This window comes from Ranitomeya variabilis, chromosome 2 (assembly GCF_051348905.1).
Source record: "Ranitomeya variabilis isolate aRanVar5 chromosome 2, aRanVar5.hap1, whole genome shotgun sequence".
Classification (NCBI taxonomy): Eukaryota; Metazoa; Chordata; class Amphibia; order Anura; family Dendrobatidae; genus Ranitomeya; species Ranitomeya variabilis.
In genome coordinates, this window is record NC_135233.1 from 727,074,604 (window position 1) to 727,091,832 (window position 17,229).

A 17,229-nucleotide genomic window follows, 5' to 3' on the forward strand; every position below is an offset into this window, starting at 1 on the left:
AATAAATATAAAGGTACCAAATGTGCAAGGTATAACAAGTAGTTATTGTGCCAATTGTTGTGTTCTTTTTACACCCACATTGCATTTGTCATGTGTGCTGTTGCTTTTTTAATTTTTGGATGTGTATGAATATAATATATATATATATATATATATATATATATATATATATATATATATATATATATATATATATATATATATATATATATATATATATATATATATATATATATATTCATACACATATATGAAGATATATATATCCATACCCCTTTACATTTTTCACTCTTTGTTTCATTACAGCCATTTGGTAAATTCAAAAAAGTTCATATTTTTCACATTAATGTACACTCGGCACCATCTTGACTGAAAAAAAGCAGAAATGTAGAATTGCAAATTTAGTAATAAAGAAAGACTGAAATATCACATGGTCATAAGTATTCAGACCCTTTGCTCAGACACTCATATTTAAGTTGCATGCTGTTCATTTCCTTGTGATCCTCCTTGAGATGGTTCTACTTCTTCATTGGAGTCCAGCTGTGTTTAACTAAACTGATAGGACGTGATTTGGAAAAACACACACCTGTCTATATAATAACTCATAGCTCACAGTGCATGTCAGACCAAATGAGAAGCATGACATCAAAGGAACTGGCTAAGAAGATCAGAGACAGAATTGTGTCAAGGCACAGATCTGGCCAAGGTTACAAAAGAATTTCTGCAGTACTCAAGCTTCCTAAGAGCACACTGGCCTCCATAATCCTTAAATGGAAAAAATTTGAGACCACCAGAAGTCTTCCTAGACCTGGCCGTCCAACCAAACTGAATAATCGTGGGAGAAAAGCCTTGTGGCTGATCTCCAGAGATGCAGTAGGGAGATGGGAGATAGTTCCACAAAGTCAACTACCACTGCGTCCCTCCACCAGTCGAGCCTTTATGGCAGAGTGGCCAAACTGAAGCCTCTCCTGTGCAAGACATTTGAAAGCCTGCATCGAGTTTGCTAAAAAACATACAAAGGACTTCCATACTATGAGAAATTAGATTCTCTGATCTGATGAGATAAACATAGACCTTTTTGGTGATAATTCTAAGCGGTATTGTGGAGAAAACCAGGCACTGCTCATCACCTGTCCAATACAATCCCAACAGTGAAACAGGGTGGTGGTAGCATCATGCTATGGGGGTGTTTTTCAGCTGCAGGGACAGAATGACTGGTTGTCATTGAAGGAAACCTGAATGTCGCCAACTACTGAGATATCCTGGATGAAAACCTCTTCCAGAGTGCTCTGGACCTCAGACTTGGCTGAAGGTGTTAATTCTGTCACACTAGGGTGCGACCCGTCTTAATTGTCTGCTGCCAAATTGAATGTGAGATGTTACGGCCGGAGGAATCAGGACACAAATGCAAGCAATTGTCTCAAAAGATTTCCTGATCTTTATTTCGTGGACCGCTCTTTTTATAAGAGAAATCGGGCGGTCTCAGCACATTACATCATGGGTTTTTCCAACTTGTCAATTATCACAAAACTCTTTTGATCTTACATGTTCTATGTTATTATCTTTATTACTATAATATCATTATTCTAATGACTATTGCTTTAAGACTAATTCTGTACCGTTATCGCCCTAATGGCTGTCTTGGGTCAAGCTGACATCTGTCTATGCACGCATTCTACTTATCTTTGGTTTATTGGGGATCAAATCACCTAGGTGGAGGTACATTTACTCTCGATAAGACTAGGGGATTTACACGGATCTTGGTACATCCTGGTACAGAGTAACAAACAGAATTTAGTCTTATAACAGTGAATTAGAAAACCTTAAAGTGACATGAATCTAATGTTTAGCAAAGCGTCCATATAAGTTTGATTCAAGTATATCTTCATATGCCATACATTCTCCCCTTAACAGTCCCCCCTTTGGAGATATGCAAAATCAAACTCTGATCTCGTCGAGCCTATCGATCTGTCCTCCTGGCCTACCTGACTCAAAATGCTGGACCCTAACTAACTAACCTTCACCGTATAGACGAGACGACCCATCTCTTGTAGATGGACCCCCTCCTAACGGACTTTGCACAGGAGGAAGTCAGATCCTGGTCTTTCCCTCATCGGTGTGCTTCAGGCAGACATATTCCTGGGGATGTGGATATGACATTCCTCTCATGGTTTCACAGTAGCATCTTTCATCTAGGGGATCTTTGAAATCAGCATGTATGGTCATCATCACTTTGGTTTCCATGGTCCTCATCATCATTTTCTTAAGGCATGTAGTTATGCTGGTAAAGAATTAAGGCTAATACAGTTAAAACAGATAGAATAGTTATTGAAAACTTAATGGGTCAATAAGTGCCTTTATGGCATCACCAGGGTATTCTATAAACCGTTGTTGGTTATAGTATAGGTAGTTTATCCACTGTATGTTCTTACTTATGGGAATGATAGGTTTAAGCCCAACTCTTGGGGTGGAGATATTATACCAAAATGTCACTATACCCTCTTCATGAGTGACTACCCCTTGGTGACTGGCTACCCCTTGGACTAGGTAAAGGATAAGTGTCAGATGGATGAAGAGTGGCAGCCGCCACTGGACTCTGGATCTGGCATCTCCTTGCAGTGGGAGGCGTGGACCCATGGACTGCTGTGGTAGTAGGCAGGACTTGGAATGGGCTGTCATCTCTAGGTTTGAGGGTACGTCTGTTGAACCTCTTGGTGATGAGGAATCAGTCATCGGCCAGGATCTGGTGGGCACCTTCTAGGTCCTCAGGATCTGGGATGGATGGAACTTGAGAACAAATTTAGTCACATGCCTTATTTAACAATAAACTTAGTCTGCATATAGACAGCTGTAGTTAGAAAAGGTATAACCCTAAACTGGGAATATTAGTAGGATCCTATAGTGCTGAGTTTGTAGGACCTGCTAGCGTGTGTGTGTGTGTACATGCGTATGTGAGACCCAAGGGAAAAACTAAAACTCCTTATGCTATAGCTCCACTGTTTCCTGTCTAGCATTAAGTATGTAGGGTCTTTTGTTCAAGGCCTTCAATTTCCCTTGTTCATCCATAGGCGTGTTTTTCTTCGGTGTGGCTCCATCTTGGTTCCTTTTTTTCTTCTCTTCTTTGGATGCTTGCTTCTGGAATGTTGGGACATCTTTTTCCAGGGTTAGTCCTTCTGTTTCTGGATCCATATTAGCGTACAGATGAGATGTTTCTGTGTCAAATAGTATCATTGCTGCTTCTTTTGCTGTTGCTTCAGTTAGTCTGCTGCCCACTGCTTCCCTTGAGGTGTCTCCAGTGTGTGTGTGTGTCTTCACCTTTTACCACCGCAACTCTTCCTGGCATCAACAAGGACTCCATTAACTCTTGTATGGCTTTGAGGGGTCGTCTGACCGGCATTCCTTTAGCCATGATGAAGTCTCTTTCCCTCCAGATTGGTCATAGCTTTGGGTTGAGTGGACCTCTTGCATGCTTCTGTCAAGGCCCGCAGTCCTGCCTTTTGGGTGGAGGCAGCGGTTTTGCTGGCAGCAGGTATCTTCTGTAGCTACTGCTATACCAGTGTGCGAAAGGCCTTCTGGGTCTGCATACCTTGGTCAAACCACAAAGAGCATCAGGTCAGGATCTTCCAGAGGTTTTCTTGTCTCATGACAGTGAGACAATCGCAATGAGCCATTTCAGAGTCGACTACCTCTTCCACTGATGTGTAAGAGATGTGATCTTCACCCTCTCCCCCCTTGGCAGATGTAGGAGAGTAGCTAGGTTATGGACAGCACATCTGGAGATGGTGACGTTGTCCGGGAGCAGAATAGGGCATTGCAGACATAGGACAGCAGAATAGGGCTTTGGGCCAGGATCTTCAACTTGTGACTGGCTCTCATGAAGGTTTGGACTCCCCGGGCCACTGGTTTAATAGTAGTACCTGTGGCTTGGCTGTCAGAGGTATGCTGCTTTCCTGTTTTCCTGTCTGAAGAGTGGCAGTGGGATGTGTCATCTTTCCGGTGACGGCTGCAGTTTCTATGGCAGCAGGGCTCCTGACTCCAGTTCCATCTTCATAGACTGGACTTTGAGCCTGCCAATTTCTTCTGGGCCTCGTGCCCGCAGTGAGTCTGGGATCAATGCCATCAGTTCAAAGTCCACATGATCTACAGGTGTGTCCTGTAGAGAAAAGAGACCGTACACTTCTGCAGACTGCTCCTGTGAAAGTGACAGTTCCGTCCTTATGAAACAGAATGCTGGCTTGGAATTTTGGTAGTAGATCTGATCCTAGTACAACTGACAGGGTAGGTGTGTGAGACAACTAATTGAGACAGCATACTCTGCAGGTTGTAGGCCTTTGTGTAGGGGTCGGATCCTTGGAGTGTACCGTGTGTTACCATTCACCCCTTCAAAAGGCACTACTTCATCCGTGAGAAAGTCTGGGTCGGGTAAGTCAATGTTCCTGATTACGCTTCTAGCTGCTTCAGGTCCTCACCTGGAAATTGGAGGGTATACCCTCAACCTCTATATGGGTGAGAGGTGTTGCTTCTCTCGGGTATTTTTGTGGACTGTAAGAGTATACGTACTTTCATGGGTTGCAGAATCAGTATGCCAATACCCTATTAGGGTCTGGAGCTCGGGAGTGGTGGGTGTCAAAGTGTCTTCTAATTGACTAACTTGCATTTCAAATCTGAGATTCTGAAACTTTTGATTACATCGATGGAAGAAACTATCCACAGGTTCTCCTTTCCCCTGCATGACATCCTGGAGAATGGGGGTCTGGGTTGGCAGGCGGTTCTTAGCCCAGACGTAAAGCTTACGGAGGAAATATTCTCCGGATACACGTGACTCAAGCCATTCTACATGGAAGTTGTCAGGCTCAAGGGCTAGTCGCATCCTTGGCCAAAGGGAATATCCTGCTGTAATTTGTGTGAGCCTTTCTAAATCTGCCCATGAGGCAGAGTGTGCCTTCTGTATTTGACGCATCCTTTTATAAAATGGCATGGGATGTTGCACTGGGTCTGGCAAGCTGCTCACTAGGGTGTCTGTCTCCTGGTATTTCCAGGGGTCCTTGTGTGGAGTAGGCTGTGTGCGAGAGTGTAAGCTTTGAGGTTTAGAAGATGATGATGTACTCCCACCATATATTGGTGGATTATCAGTCTGAGCTGTTGATTCCTGTCTTCCCTCTTCTGCTTGACTATGTATCTCCATGTCATTTTCATCTTCTCCTTCATTATTCTTTTTATAGACTGCATTAATTAATGGAGCTATAGTGGATGCTGGACAGGATGTAGCATAAGGTATTCCGTCTACATATATAGTTGGATAGAAAGTAGGGCTATTTGGGTTGGTCATCTGACAGTCAGAACAAGTCTCACGGTATTCTGCATTCTGTGTCTGACAGATGGTACATGTCCAGTCGTCGGGAATGTATATGGGCGGTATCAATGACTGTAATGCAGATGTTGTAACTGACACATTTTCCGTAGGCACCTGTTTGGCATAAAATTCAGTATCCTTGTCATATTCCTCTCTCCATACCTGTCTTCTAACTTCCTTTACCATCTTATAACATTCTTCAGGGCTCTGTAGGATTTCATAATACCTAAGCCTAAGACCCTGCTCTCTACTCATTAACACGTTCTTCCATACCTTCTTATCTAATCCTCCCCCCTTTGGGGTCGGAGGGTTCTTCTTAACATGCGTTTCCTTTCCCTGCTCCCCTATGGGTCGTATCTGTCTTATGTGTGTTGACTGACTACTCCCACCCATTCTATCATCTGAATTCTGAGTGCGTCTGAGGGACATGTGTGTCTATCTCTTGAGACAAGTTCCCACGAGGTTTTGAACAGTTGGATATATGCGACTGTGAAAGCTGTATGTACTCCTTATGTCAAAGGAAAGGGGTCTTTAGTGATATTGTGATGTCTAGTATTTTGAACACAGTGATATAGGAAGTTAGCTAACAATTACCACCAGGGTATTTAACAATTCTTGTATACCCAGAACCTGCGTAGTCTAAAAACACCAGATAAACTGCTAGAATATCTGCTTCCACAACACTTTCACTTTACACTATTTCACAGAAAAAATGCGGTGACGTTAGTCAAACATTAACTAAAGAGTAACAATGGACTTCGGATCTCACACTACCAGAGATATCTGTACAAGTGAAAGCAATTACCATTTAAGGAATTCTCTTCCTACATGAACACATTGTAACACCTAACTTTACAATTCTAAAGTATGCAAAACAAAACCGGTTAACTAATTCTCTAATCTCACAACATATATATATATATATACAGAATGAATTCAAAACTTTAACCATATGCTAGTACGCCTCCTGCCGGCAAACCATACACTATACAAACAGACAAAAGACAGCTTAAACTGGCACTGATGTCAGATACTGTGAATCCCTGACAACAAAACACTTCACAATCTACCAATCTATATGCCAGCCTGATCTGTAGAGATAAAAAGTCTGTACCTGGGCAAAACACACTTTAGGTAGACAGGGAGAGAGCAATCACTCAGTCACATCAATACGGTAATTGTAATTACCCTTCCACCCTTATAGAATAAAACCTATGAACTTACGCTGCAGCCAAAACATCATCACCATAGCCAGGTGATCTCCGGTGGGCATCCGCAAGAAGTCACCAACCACTTAGAGGTTGTAAAATCACTCAGAGTAATCAAGCCGTTACTCCCACTTCACTGGTCCACTGGGAGAGACACAGTTCAGACTTCTGCGACCATCGGTCAAGCCTGAGAGCAGGACCGGAACCAGAGTGACAGTGAAATTGCTCAGTACTTCTCCCTATCTTTTTCAGGCTGGCTGAGGTAGCACTACATATGCAAACAAAATGCAAACAACCAAAACAGCAAAGCAGAGAGGCAAAAGCAAAAACAGATAAGGCAGACAATTAAGGAAATCGTGACCAGGGTGGGTTTTTGGTGCTAGGACTTGTCAGAACGGTCACTATGTCCGAGTCTGACAGCCGACTGACCTTTATCTCAGCACGGAAACACTGGAGGGTTATAGGTAAGATGAATGATTTTCTTACCTAGTAGGAGGTGCACTTCTCCACCCTCGAGTGGTCCAGTCCAAGATAGGAGGTCCTCCTTGCGGCTGGTCAGGTTCGAACTTTTCGTCCTAGCCCCACGTTGCGGACGCCAACTGTTAATTCTGTCACACTAGGGTGCGACCCGTCTTAATTGTCTGCTGCCAAATTGAATGTGAGATGTTACGGCCGGAGGAATCAGGACACAAATGCAAGCAATTGTCTCAAAAGATTTCCTGATCTTTATTTCGTGGACCGCTCTTTTTATAAGAGAAATCGGGCGGTCTCAGCACATTACATCATGGGTTTTTCCAACTTGTCAATTATCACAAAACTCTTTTGAGCTTACATGTTCTATGTTATTATCTTTATTACTATAATATCATTATTCTAATGACTATTGCTTTAAGACTAATTCTGTACCGTTATCGCCCTAATGGCTGTCTTGGGTCAAGCTGACATCTGTCTATGCACGCATTCTACTTATCTTTGGTTTATTGGGGATCAATTCACCTAGGTGGAGGTACATTTACTCTCGATAAGACTAGGGGATTTACACGGATCTTGGTACATCCTGGTACAGAGTAACAAACAGAATTTAGTCTTATAACAGTGAATTAGAAAACCTTAAAGTGACATGAATCTAATGTTTAGCAAAGCGTCCATATAAGTTTGATTCAAGTATATCTTCATATGCCATACATTCTCCCCTTAACAAAGGTTTACCTTCCAACAAGACAATGACCCTAAGCACACAGCTAAAATAACAAAGGAGTGGCTTCAGAACAACTCTGTGACCATTCTTGAATGGCCCAGCCAGAGCCCTGACCTATACCCAATTGAGCATCTCTGGAGAGACCTGAAAATGGCTGTCCACCAGTGTTCACCTTCCAACCTGATGGAAATGGAGAGGATCTGCAAGGAAGAATGGCATCCCCAAATCCAGGTGTGAACAACTTGTTGCATCATTCTCAATAAGACTCATGTCTGTATTAGCTCTACATGTGCTTCTACTCAATACTGAGAAAAGGGTCTGAATACTTATGACCATGTGATATTTCAGTTTTTCTATTTTAATACATTTGCTAAATTTACTACATTTCTGCTTTTTTTTTTATTTAGTTAAGATGGGGTGCAGATTGTACATTTATGAGAAAAAAAATGAACTTTTTTGAATTTACCAAATGGCTGCAATGAAAGAGTGAAAAAGTTAAAGGGATCTGAATACTTTCCATACCCGCTGTATATATATACTGTATATATAATATTATGCTCCACTATTGTTAGACATATTAAAATAGTTCTTCTTACACATTTGAGCATGTGAGCCCACCAGCCAATGACAAGATGACCACTCTTTAGCTGGGACCCTATGTTAAAGAACTCCTTTCTTTTTGCCTATAGCTCAAATGAACTGGGAAAGAGTGGAAATTCAGATATGTTTTGCTCTAATTAAAAGCAGTCTTGGAAATACTTTTTATGCAACCTGCTTTTATGAATGCCTATGCATTACAGCTTTTTATTAGACAGTATGTACACTGAGTACTTTTAAAAGTTACATTTATATACTCTATTGTAAATATCCATTTTAAATGTTTTAGTGTAATTTTATTTACCTCTTCAGTAGCATGCTGGATATATTTTTAGACTAGAATACTATTACTGTATTGTTTAATCCATCTGTGTGGCAAATAGAAACATGAATGTGAACCTTTTTTTGTTCTGATCTGAAGCGCAAGTGGAATTTAACTTTTTTCTTTAAACAGGAGAACAATTTAAGCCTAATTTACACATGCTGATGATGAAAATCTCTTTAGGCCTGCACAAATATTAATTTCTTTAAATCTCCAATTTACTTTTCTAAATTCGGAGTAAGAAACCCCTTTTTCTTTTATATTAATTTTGACTATTGCCTTATGGAAGTTCACTATATTTTTATCTAGTCCCTTCAAAAACACTCACTTTATCGTGTGTATACACAGACACACACACATACACACAATAGTTGTTGGCTAAACCCTAGTTCATTTAGTCATGATGGATGCCTCACTAGCTGCCTTTAACTCGCTGTGCAATTTCTTCCCGTGTCAGGTAGTTCCGCTTATTTATCTTGTGAGGGTGTTACTGGTTTCTGCAGGAATTTAGCCATGTGAGCAGAACATTTATTAGGCATCTCCACCTTCCACTCTCCAACCAAAGGTTGGTTCCTAAACTGTTAGTCCACATTTAAGTTTGTATTTGTCTTCTGCTACCCATTCCCAAATGGACTAGTTCTCCCGTCCTGTCTGACCTCTCATTTTCTGACCTTAGCTATGCTTACTGACCCTGTGCTAACTGCCCTGACCTCAGACTGCCTAACCACACCTTGTATTTGCCCTCCTGTATCACGTACCCATACCTATGATTCTCGTGTCAGCTGCTGCGATCCTGAGGACTGCCATGGAGTGGTACCTGGCAACAACCTGCAGCAAAGCCTATCCTCACCACCAGAGGCTCTAGCAAAAACAAGGTAGTTGCTTAGTCACACCCCTCCAGGCTAAGCCCAGCTCATGGCACATTGGTCCACACCCACCAGCATTACACATTTGAACACTATCTCTTTTCTCCCCAATACAAATTAATTCTTCGTCAAGAGTACATGTATCCATGAGCTTAATGATCACAGTCTCAGAGAGTGCTTCATTTTCTTATAAGCATGTTTATCAGAAAAATGTTTGACATTGCAACATTAGAAGCAGTAACGTATAGGAATATTTTCTGTAAAGCAATGTATATAATGTGTTCTGGGTTGTTTATAAGTAACAGGTAATGTACAGTTCCACCATATGTTTTTATTTTAAACAGATGTTCTAAAGATGAGAAGAACTTTTCGATTAAAGAAGAATGTGCATCTCCTGAAGGTTCAGAGGAACAGGTTAGAAATAATTAGTCATTGAGTCATTGTGCAAATTGAATAGTATTTATAAATAACATTAATCATGCTGATTCTCTGTTTTCAGTTAAGCGTCACACAAATTCTTAAAGATTTGGAATTAATTCTTGACCTAGAAATAAGTAAGTTTAAAATTCTGTTTTTCACAATAATTTTGAAATGTGACCATCTAATTGGGCTCATGAACAAGACTGTTTAAATCAGAAGAGTGCTATACGTGTTTTAGATGGAAAGCATTTACACTCATATTCTGTGGAACTGTGCATATGTCCCATTTTCCTCAGTTTGATGATAAAAAAAAATCTCGGCATGCACGATTTATCTCTGAGAACTAAGAGAATGGCATTTTCCCATACAAACACACGTAATCAAAATTGTTGGTACCCCTCGTTTAATGACCGAAAAACCCACAATGGTCACAGAAATAACTTGAACTTGACAAGAGTAGTCGTAAATTAAAAATCTATGAAAATGAACAATTGAAAGTCAGACATTGCTTTTCAACCATGCTTCCACAGAATTAAAAAAAAAATAAAACTCGTGAAGTAGGCCTGGACAGAAATGATTGTACCCTTAACTAAATATTGTGTTGCCCAACCTTTTGAGGCAATCACTGCAAACAAACAATTCTTGTAACTATCAATGAGACTTCTGCACCTCTCGACGGGTATTTCATATATATCACTCCTCAAGAGCAAACTGCTCCAGTTGTCTTGTGTTTGAAGGTTTCTTTTTCTAGACAGCATGTTTCAGCTCTTTCCAAAGATGCTCAATAGGATTTAGGTCAGGGTTCATAGAAGGCCACTAAATAATAGTCCAATGTTTTCCTCTTAGTCAATCTTGGGTGTTTTTTGCTTTGTGTTTTGGGTTATTATCATGTTGCAAGACCCATGACCTGCGACTGAGACCAAGCTTTCTGACACTGGACAGCACATTTCTTTCTAGAATCCCTCGATTGTCTTGAGATTTCATTGTACCCTGCATAGATTCTAGACTCTCTGTGCCAGATACAGTAAAGCAGCCCCAGAACATAACAGAGCCTCCTCCATGTTTCACAGTAGGGACAGTGTTCTTTTCTTGATATGCTTCATCTTTCCATCTGTGAACATAGAGCAGATGTGCCTTGCCAAAAAGTTTCATTTTGGTCTCATCTGTCCTTAGTACATTCTCCCAAAAGCTTTGTGGCTTGTCAACATGAAGTTTGGAAAATTCCAGTCTGGCTTTTTTATGTTTTTTTTTCAACTATGATGTCCTCCTTGGTTGTCTCACATGAAGTCCACTTTGGCTCATACAAAGATGGATGGTGCGATCTGACACTGATGTTCCTTGAGCTTGAAGTTCACCTTTAATCTGTTTAGAAGTTTTTCTTGGCTCTTTTGTTACCATTTCTATTATCCATCTCTTTGATTTGTCATCAATTTTCCTCCTGCGGCCACGTCCAGGGAAGTTAGCTACAGTCCCATGGATCTTAAATTTCTGAATAATATATGTAATTGTAGTCACAGGAACATCAAGCTGCTTGGAAATGGTCTTATAACTTTTGCCTTAAACATGTTTGTCTTTAAATTTCTTTCTAATCTCCTGACTCCTGAGACAACTCTTTCCTTTGTTTCCTGTGATCCATGTTGAGTGTGGTACACACCATGTCACCAAACAGCACAGTGAGTATCTTTAGCCCTTTATACAGGCCCACTCACTGATTCCAAGATTGTAGACACCTGTGATGCTAATTAGTGGACACACCGTGATTTAACATATATATTTTGTCCCATTATATTCAGGGGTACCATCATTTCTGTTCAGTCCTATATCATGAGTGTTATTTTTTTAAAATTCTGTGGAAGCATGGTTGAAAAGCAATGTCTGACTTTCATTTGTTCATTTTCATAGATTTTTAATTTATTATTACTTTTGTCAGCTTCAAGTTATTTCTGTGACCATTGTGGGTTTTTCTGTCATTAAACGAGGGGTACGAACAATTTTGACCACGTGCTTATCTATGGGTCCCTGAAAAAAATCGGACTGCATTCAGATGACATCAAATGCCGTTTGATTTTAGCAGACTAACATATTGGAGAAGGTGGAAAACATTTATTTTTTCTCCTCCGCTAAGAAAATCAGATCCCACTATGATCAAACTCTGACTAGAGTGATTAGCAGAATTCGATGGCTTTTTCTCAAATGGAGAGAAAAATTGTCATTTGCATCTGCCCTATCTGTGATAATTGTATATGAATTCAAAAATAAAAATATTAATTTAACAGAGATGTATTCCTTGACACTGATCTCTCCTTCAAACCACATATCCAAGCCCTTTCCACTTCCTGCCTCCTTCAACTCAAAAATATTTCACGGATCTGTACATTCCTAAACCAAGAATCTGCAAAAGCCTTAGTCCATGCCCTGATCATCTCCCGCCTTGACTACTGCAACCTCCTGCTCTGTGACTTCCCCTCGAACAGAGACTCCAGTACAAAACCCTAACCATGACATACAAAGCCATCCACAACCTGTCTCCTCCATACATCTGTGACCTCGTCTCCCGGTTCTTACCTGCATGCAACCTCTGATCCTCACAAGATCTCCTTCTCTACTCCCCTCTTCACACAATTCTTACAAGATTTGTCTCGTGCATTACCTCTACCCTGGAACTATCTATCACAACATATCAGACTCTCACCTACCATCGAAACCTTCAAAAAGAACCTAAAGACCCAACTCTTCCGACAAGCCTACAACCTGCAGTAACCACAGATCGACCAAACTGCTGCATGACCAGCTCTACCCTTACCTATTGTATCCTCACCTATCCCTTGTAGATTGTGAGCCCTCGCGGGCAGGGTCCTCTCTCCTCCTGTACCAGTCGTGACTTGTATTGTTTAAGATTATTGTATTTGTTTTTATTATGTATACCCCTCCTCACATGTAAAGCGCCATGGAATAAATGGCGCTATAATAAATAATAATAATAATAATATTTCAAACATTGAGGTTCATTTGTGTTTTGACAGATTAATTATTTAGAATACTGCATTAACAACTTCATCATTCCAATATTTAACCTAATCCACCGTAAAGTTTTTTTAAAAATGGAGGGTCATAGTAAAAATATCCCCCATTAGCTGCTTGAGGCCGGGTTTACATGTGCATCCGTGTGCGCAGCGTACGATCCGCATGTGTAATGTTTTTATATCTTTAACATGGTGTACACAGGGACATGCTTTTGCATGTGTTCGCATGTGGATGCGTACTCATGTGTCGTTTCGCGGTGTATGGCGGCTTCTGGCGAATGCAAAATGTTGCATTTTTTCAGGCGTCAAATATTGTGCAATCGTGCGCATGCAGGCTATTGCAGATGATTGCATCAACAAAACGCATTACTGTCTACGGGAATGAATTGGTATACAATGACCTGCGTATGAATGCTGATCGCTTCTATGCCATGCAGATGAAGCAGCCTCTGTATGCCATAGAAGCTGTCAGCACTGCACTGACGAGGAGACTTGCTGATCATGCACTTTCAGAGCTGACTTTTGAATTGCAAGTAAGTAGTGACAATGATGTTATTATGTCCAAATTCTCATGCACACATATCAGCAGATGTGTGGAGTTGTGATGTCAAAGACAGCATTCACTTCTAATACGAAAGTGAGCAGCTCTTGATGGTGTAAGATAATGCCTTCAATGGAAACCTGTGAGCAGTTGTATATAGAATAATGGAAAAAAGACAAGGTAAACATTTTTTTCAATTCTGTAGTTTGGCATATCAGGACACAAATAAAACATTAGATATTTAGAATGTCTTAAAATTGGGTACAACTACCTCAGACATACAAGAACACATGATAAATTTTAGCATGTCATTTTTTTTAAAAAAGACCAAAATGCAAAGGCAGTCTGAAAATTAAATACGTCCTTACTGCTTTTATAGGAAACAGAAAGGGAAGTAGCATCAAGGTGGTGCTAATCAAATTTGCTTGATTAATTATTAGTGACCAGTGAATGTACTTGGATAATGTGTTATCTGAACATGGTGCCTGGAGTAATGACGACCACTGCTTGATACCTGGAGCTTGAATACCTGTTCCTGGAGTCTGACGACTGCTGCCTGGTGATATTTTGGTCATGCTTGAATAATATGTTTGAACCCCCTTTTGAGTCTCTAACAAACAGGCAATCCTTGAATGGGTTTGCTGTCACGATGGGCACAGTTTAGCTTACTTAGCTTACGCTCACATGTCATCAGGCCATGAAGACATGGGATGTGCATCCCAGGTGGTAATAGAATGTGGACCCACTGGACCACAGGGGGGTACCCAGGGCTACCCAGACTAGGGAAGGACAGCGACCGGGGTCTGTGGCAGCTGCTCAGGTGGACAAGATGGTAACATGCAGGACTAGATGACACCGCACAACTTCAGATATGAAGAAACATAAAGTTTACTAAACAAAGCTACTTCCAGAAACAAGACATTACAATGCCAGGCTTCGGATACCGCACATCAAGCAAGGGTGAACATCTCAGGACAGCAGACGTCAGACAATGGCAAGAGGTCTTCATGGGTTGATGCAGTCTAGTGGTCATCTTGCATGGGCATATCAGGAGAACCTCTCTCTCAGGCACAACACAGGCACAGCAGGAGAACATCAGACACTGACCTCAGACAGAAGTCATCACAGGATGGACCCCAGGGAACAGCCCGGACATGGACAGCACTGGTCCAGGAACATCGGTATAACAACTCAGGACATCAGCAGGTAAGATCCAGGACACACAGGCAGAGCTGTCACCAGGAAATAAGGCTGGAAACTCCCTAGGAACACGGAGGAGGAGTTCGTACAGGAACAAAAGTGAAACCAACTCAGAAACTCAGGATGGACCACCAGGACCACGAACTGGATATCTAGACACAGGCTGGACATCTAGGATGAAGACAAGACATCTGGACTCTGGACAACAGAAACAGCTCCAGGCAGAGAATGGCAGGACATCAGTGACACCGACAGAACATCAGGGAAGACTACAGGCACCAGACAATGGTCATCAGGCTCCAGGCACAAGGCAGAGGTTGTCAGACTCCAGACTTCCAGGCAGCGGTTATCAGACTCCAGGCAGAGGTAGTCAGGCTCCAGGCACCAAGCAGCAGTCATCGGACACCAGGCAGTGGTCATCAGGCTCCAGGCACCAGGCAGTGGTTGTCAGGCTCCAGGCACCAGACAGAGGTAGTCATGCACCAGACAGAGGTAGTCAGGCACCAGGCAGTGGTCGTCAGACTCCGGAGAATGGACAAGACCTAGAAAGGAACTCAAGTGGAATGGTGCAAGCACCCCAGAATCGGACCAGAGCTGGACAGAGCTAGAACCGCATAGTAGGCTGAGCACAATGTAGTAGAAGCTCAGCAGGAACACCAGATTCCATTTTCAAAAGACAAACATAGGTTTATTTTCAAGACACAGGTTGCAAGAAACACACAGTCACTGGGTACATGGTTCAAGACACAAAAGGACTACAGGAACATCACACAGCAGGAATTCCCATTCAAGGGGAAGGACTTTGGTACCAACACATAGACAGGAGAGGTCCAGGGACAAAGACATCAGCTATCCCAGAATTGGTAGCAGGCAGAACAGGAGCTGAAGACAAGGCAGACCAGGAGCAACATGCTTGACAAAACACACATGGCTAGGTTCTGCAACCTAATGAGAAACTCTGGCAATGCCCAACATGGAAAAGGAACTTTAAATAGGTGCTAACCCACAGCAATAGGCTGGGGAAAGCAATTCAAGCACCTACACCACCCCTAATAAAAGCAGGCAAGGTGTGGCCGCGCGCACCCTAAGCACAGACCGAAACCAGTACAGCATAGCCAGCACAGGAACTGAGGCCTAAGGCACCTGGCAGTGGCTGCAAGCCTGGACACATGGAAAGTCATGCACCAGCTGCAGAGGACCTCACAACCCGTGGATAGCTTCCACTGCAGCAGCTAGGGACCACACATGCGGATGGTCGTAAAGTGGAGCAACAACTCTATAACACATGGGTGGCTACGCAGCAGAGCAGGGAACTGAGCAGAATCCATACAGGTAACAGTCAACAGTATCCCAGCTGGTTCAAGGGAAAGGAGCAAAGGGTAAGAGCACAGACATGCAGAGTAACCCCTGGGGAAACAAGGTACAAACAAACAGGTGTTACAGTTGTGTCTGACTAACAGCTGCGAATCAGGCAGTTGCGGGGACTCAACATATTATCTGATCATGCTCAGGATACTTGGATAACACCCGACCATTCTCAGGGAAAAAAGTTATCTGAGCATGTTCACTAATCACTATTAATTATTAATCAACAAGTGTAACCGTTTCATGAAAGCAGAAGTTTTCCCAGTGGTCTGGAACATTCATGTGTGTGTTAACACAATGACAAGGAAGAAAGCCATCACCATTGACATTACAGCAGTAATTGTAGTTGCCTGAAAATTTGGGAGGGGTTTGCAAAGCCTTATCTAGGGGAATGTGGTTTGCAGGGGACAGGAGCAGACGTGTCCTTACAGAGCTCCTGTAATTCCCCTATAAAAGCAACTTTAGCATGCAAAAAAAGTGGCTTTTTTATATATAAAGCATTGGAATAACTTCTGGACCATGCCAATAATGATATTTAACAAGAAACAAGCGGATTTATTGAAGAAAAAGACTTTAAATGGACAGAGAAATGAGGGGGTTAGAGCCGGTGACTCATCTCCTTTGTATGCTGCTGGAATGTCATCAGCATGGTGGGAGAAATGTGCAGATTCTAATGGAAATGGCAATGGAGGCTCCAATATCACCTGGAGTTGAAAAGACAAATACTCAGAGACCTGGCTTTCATTCTTATAAGCCGTATAAGCATATAAATACATCGGACCCCAAAATGAATTCCCTATCTATTCCTGTGGTAGTGAGGCTTTCTGGGGCCTCGCCGGTATGTCTGACACCAGGTAGAAGAAATGGCAAGGTCACTGCAATCTCCACATCAGTCGATGGAGAACGGGGGGAAACGCTGTGTGAATGCAGCTGAGATATCAGCTGGAGTGCAGGTGAGCACATCGCAGCCACAGAAACCTGAGTGGAGAAGCGCCGCTAATCAGCTGACAGGGGAACCCTCTGGGGTTTCCCCACACCAGCGGGACCCAGGAGCAAGGATTTAATATGCCCCTTTGCCAGGCACAGAAAAGAGAAGATGCCAAGAAAGTGCAGCGTGTCACCTCTGCAGAGGTGTT

The 17,229-nt window shown here is 42.1% G+C and overlaps 1 protein-coding gene across 1 annotated transcript in view; it reads left to right on the forward strand.

The window, feature by feature from the left end:
- The window catches only part of LOC143809876 (uncharacterized), a 497,351-nt gene that overhangs the window by 276,187 nt on the left and 203,935 nt on the right, over positions 1-17,229 (forward strand). The window contains exons 4-5 of the mRNA XM_077292854.1: positions 9,889-9,958; positions 10,044-10,098. Coding sequence (XP_077148969.1) covers positions 9,889-9,958; positions 10,044-10,098 — 125 coding nt within the window. The remainder of the gene's footprint in view (positions 1-9,888; positions 9,959-10,043; positions 10,099-17,229) is intronic.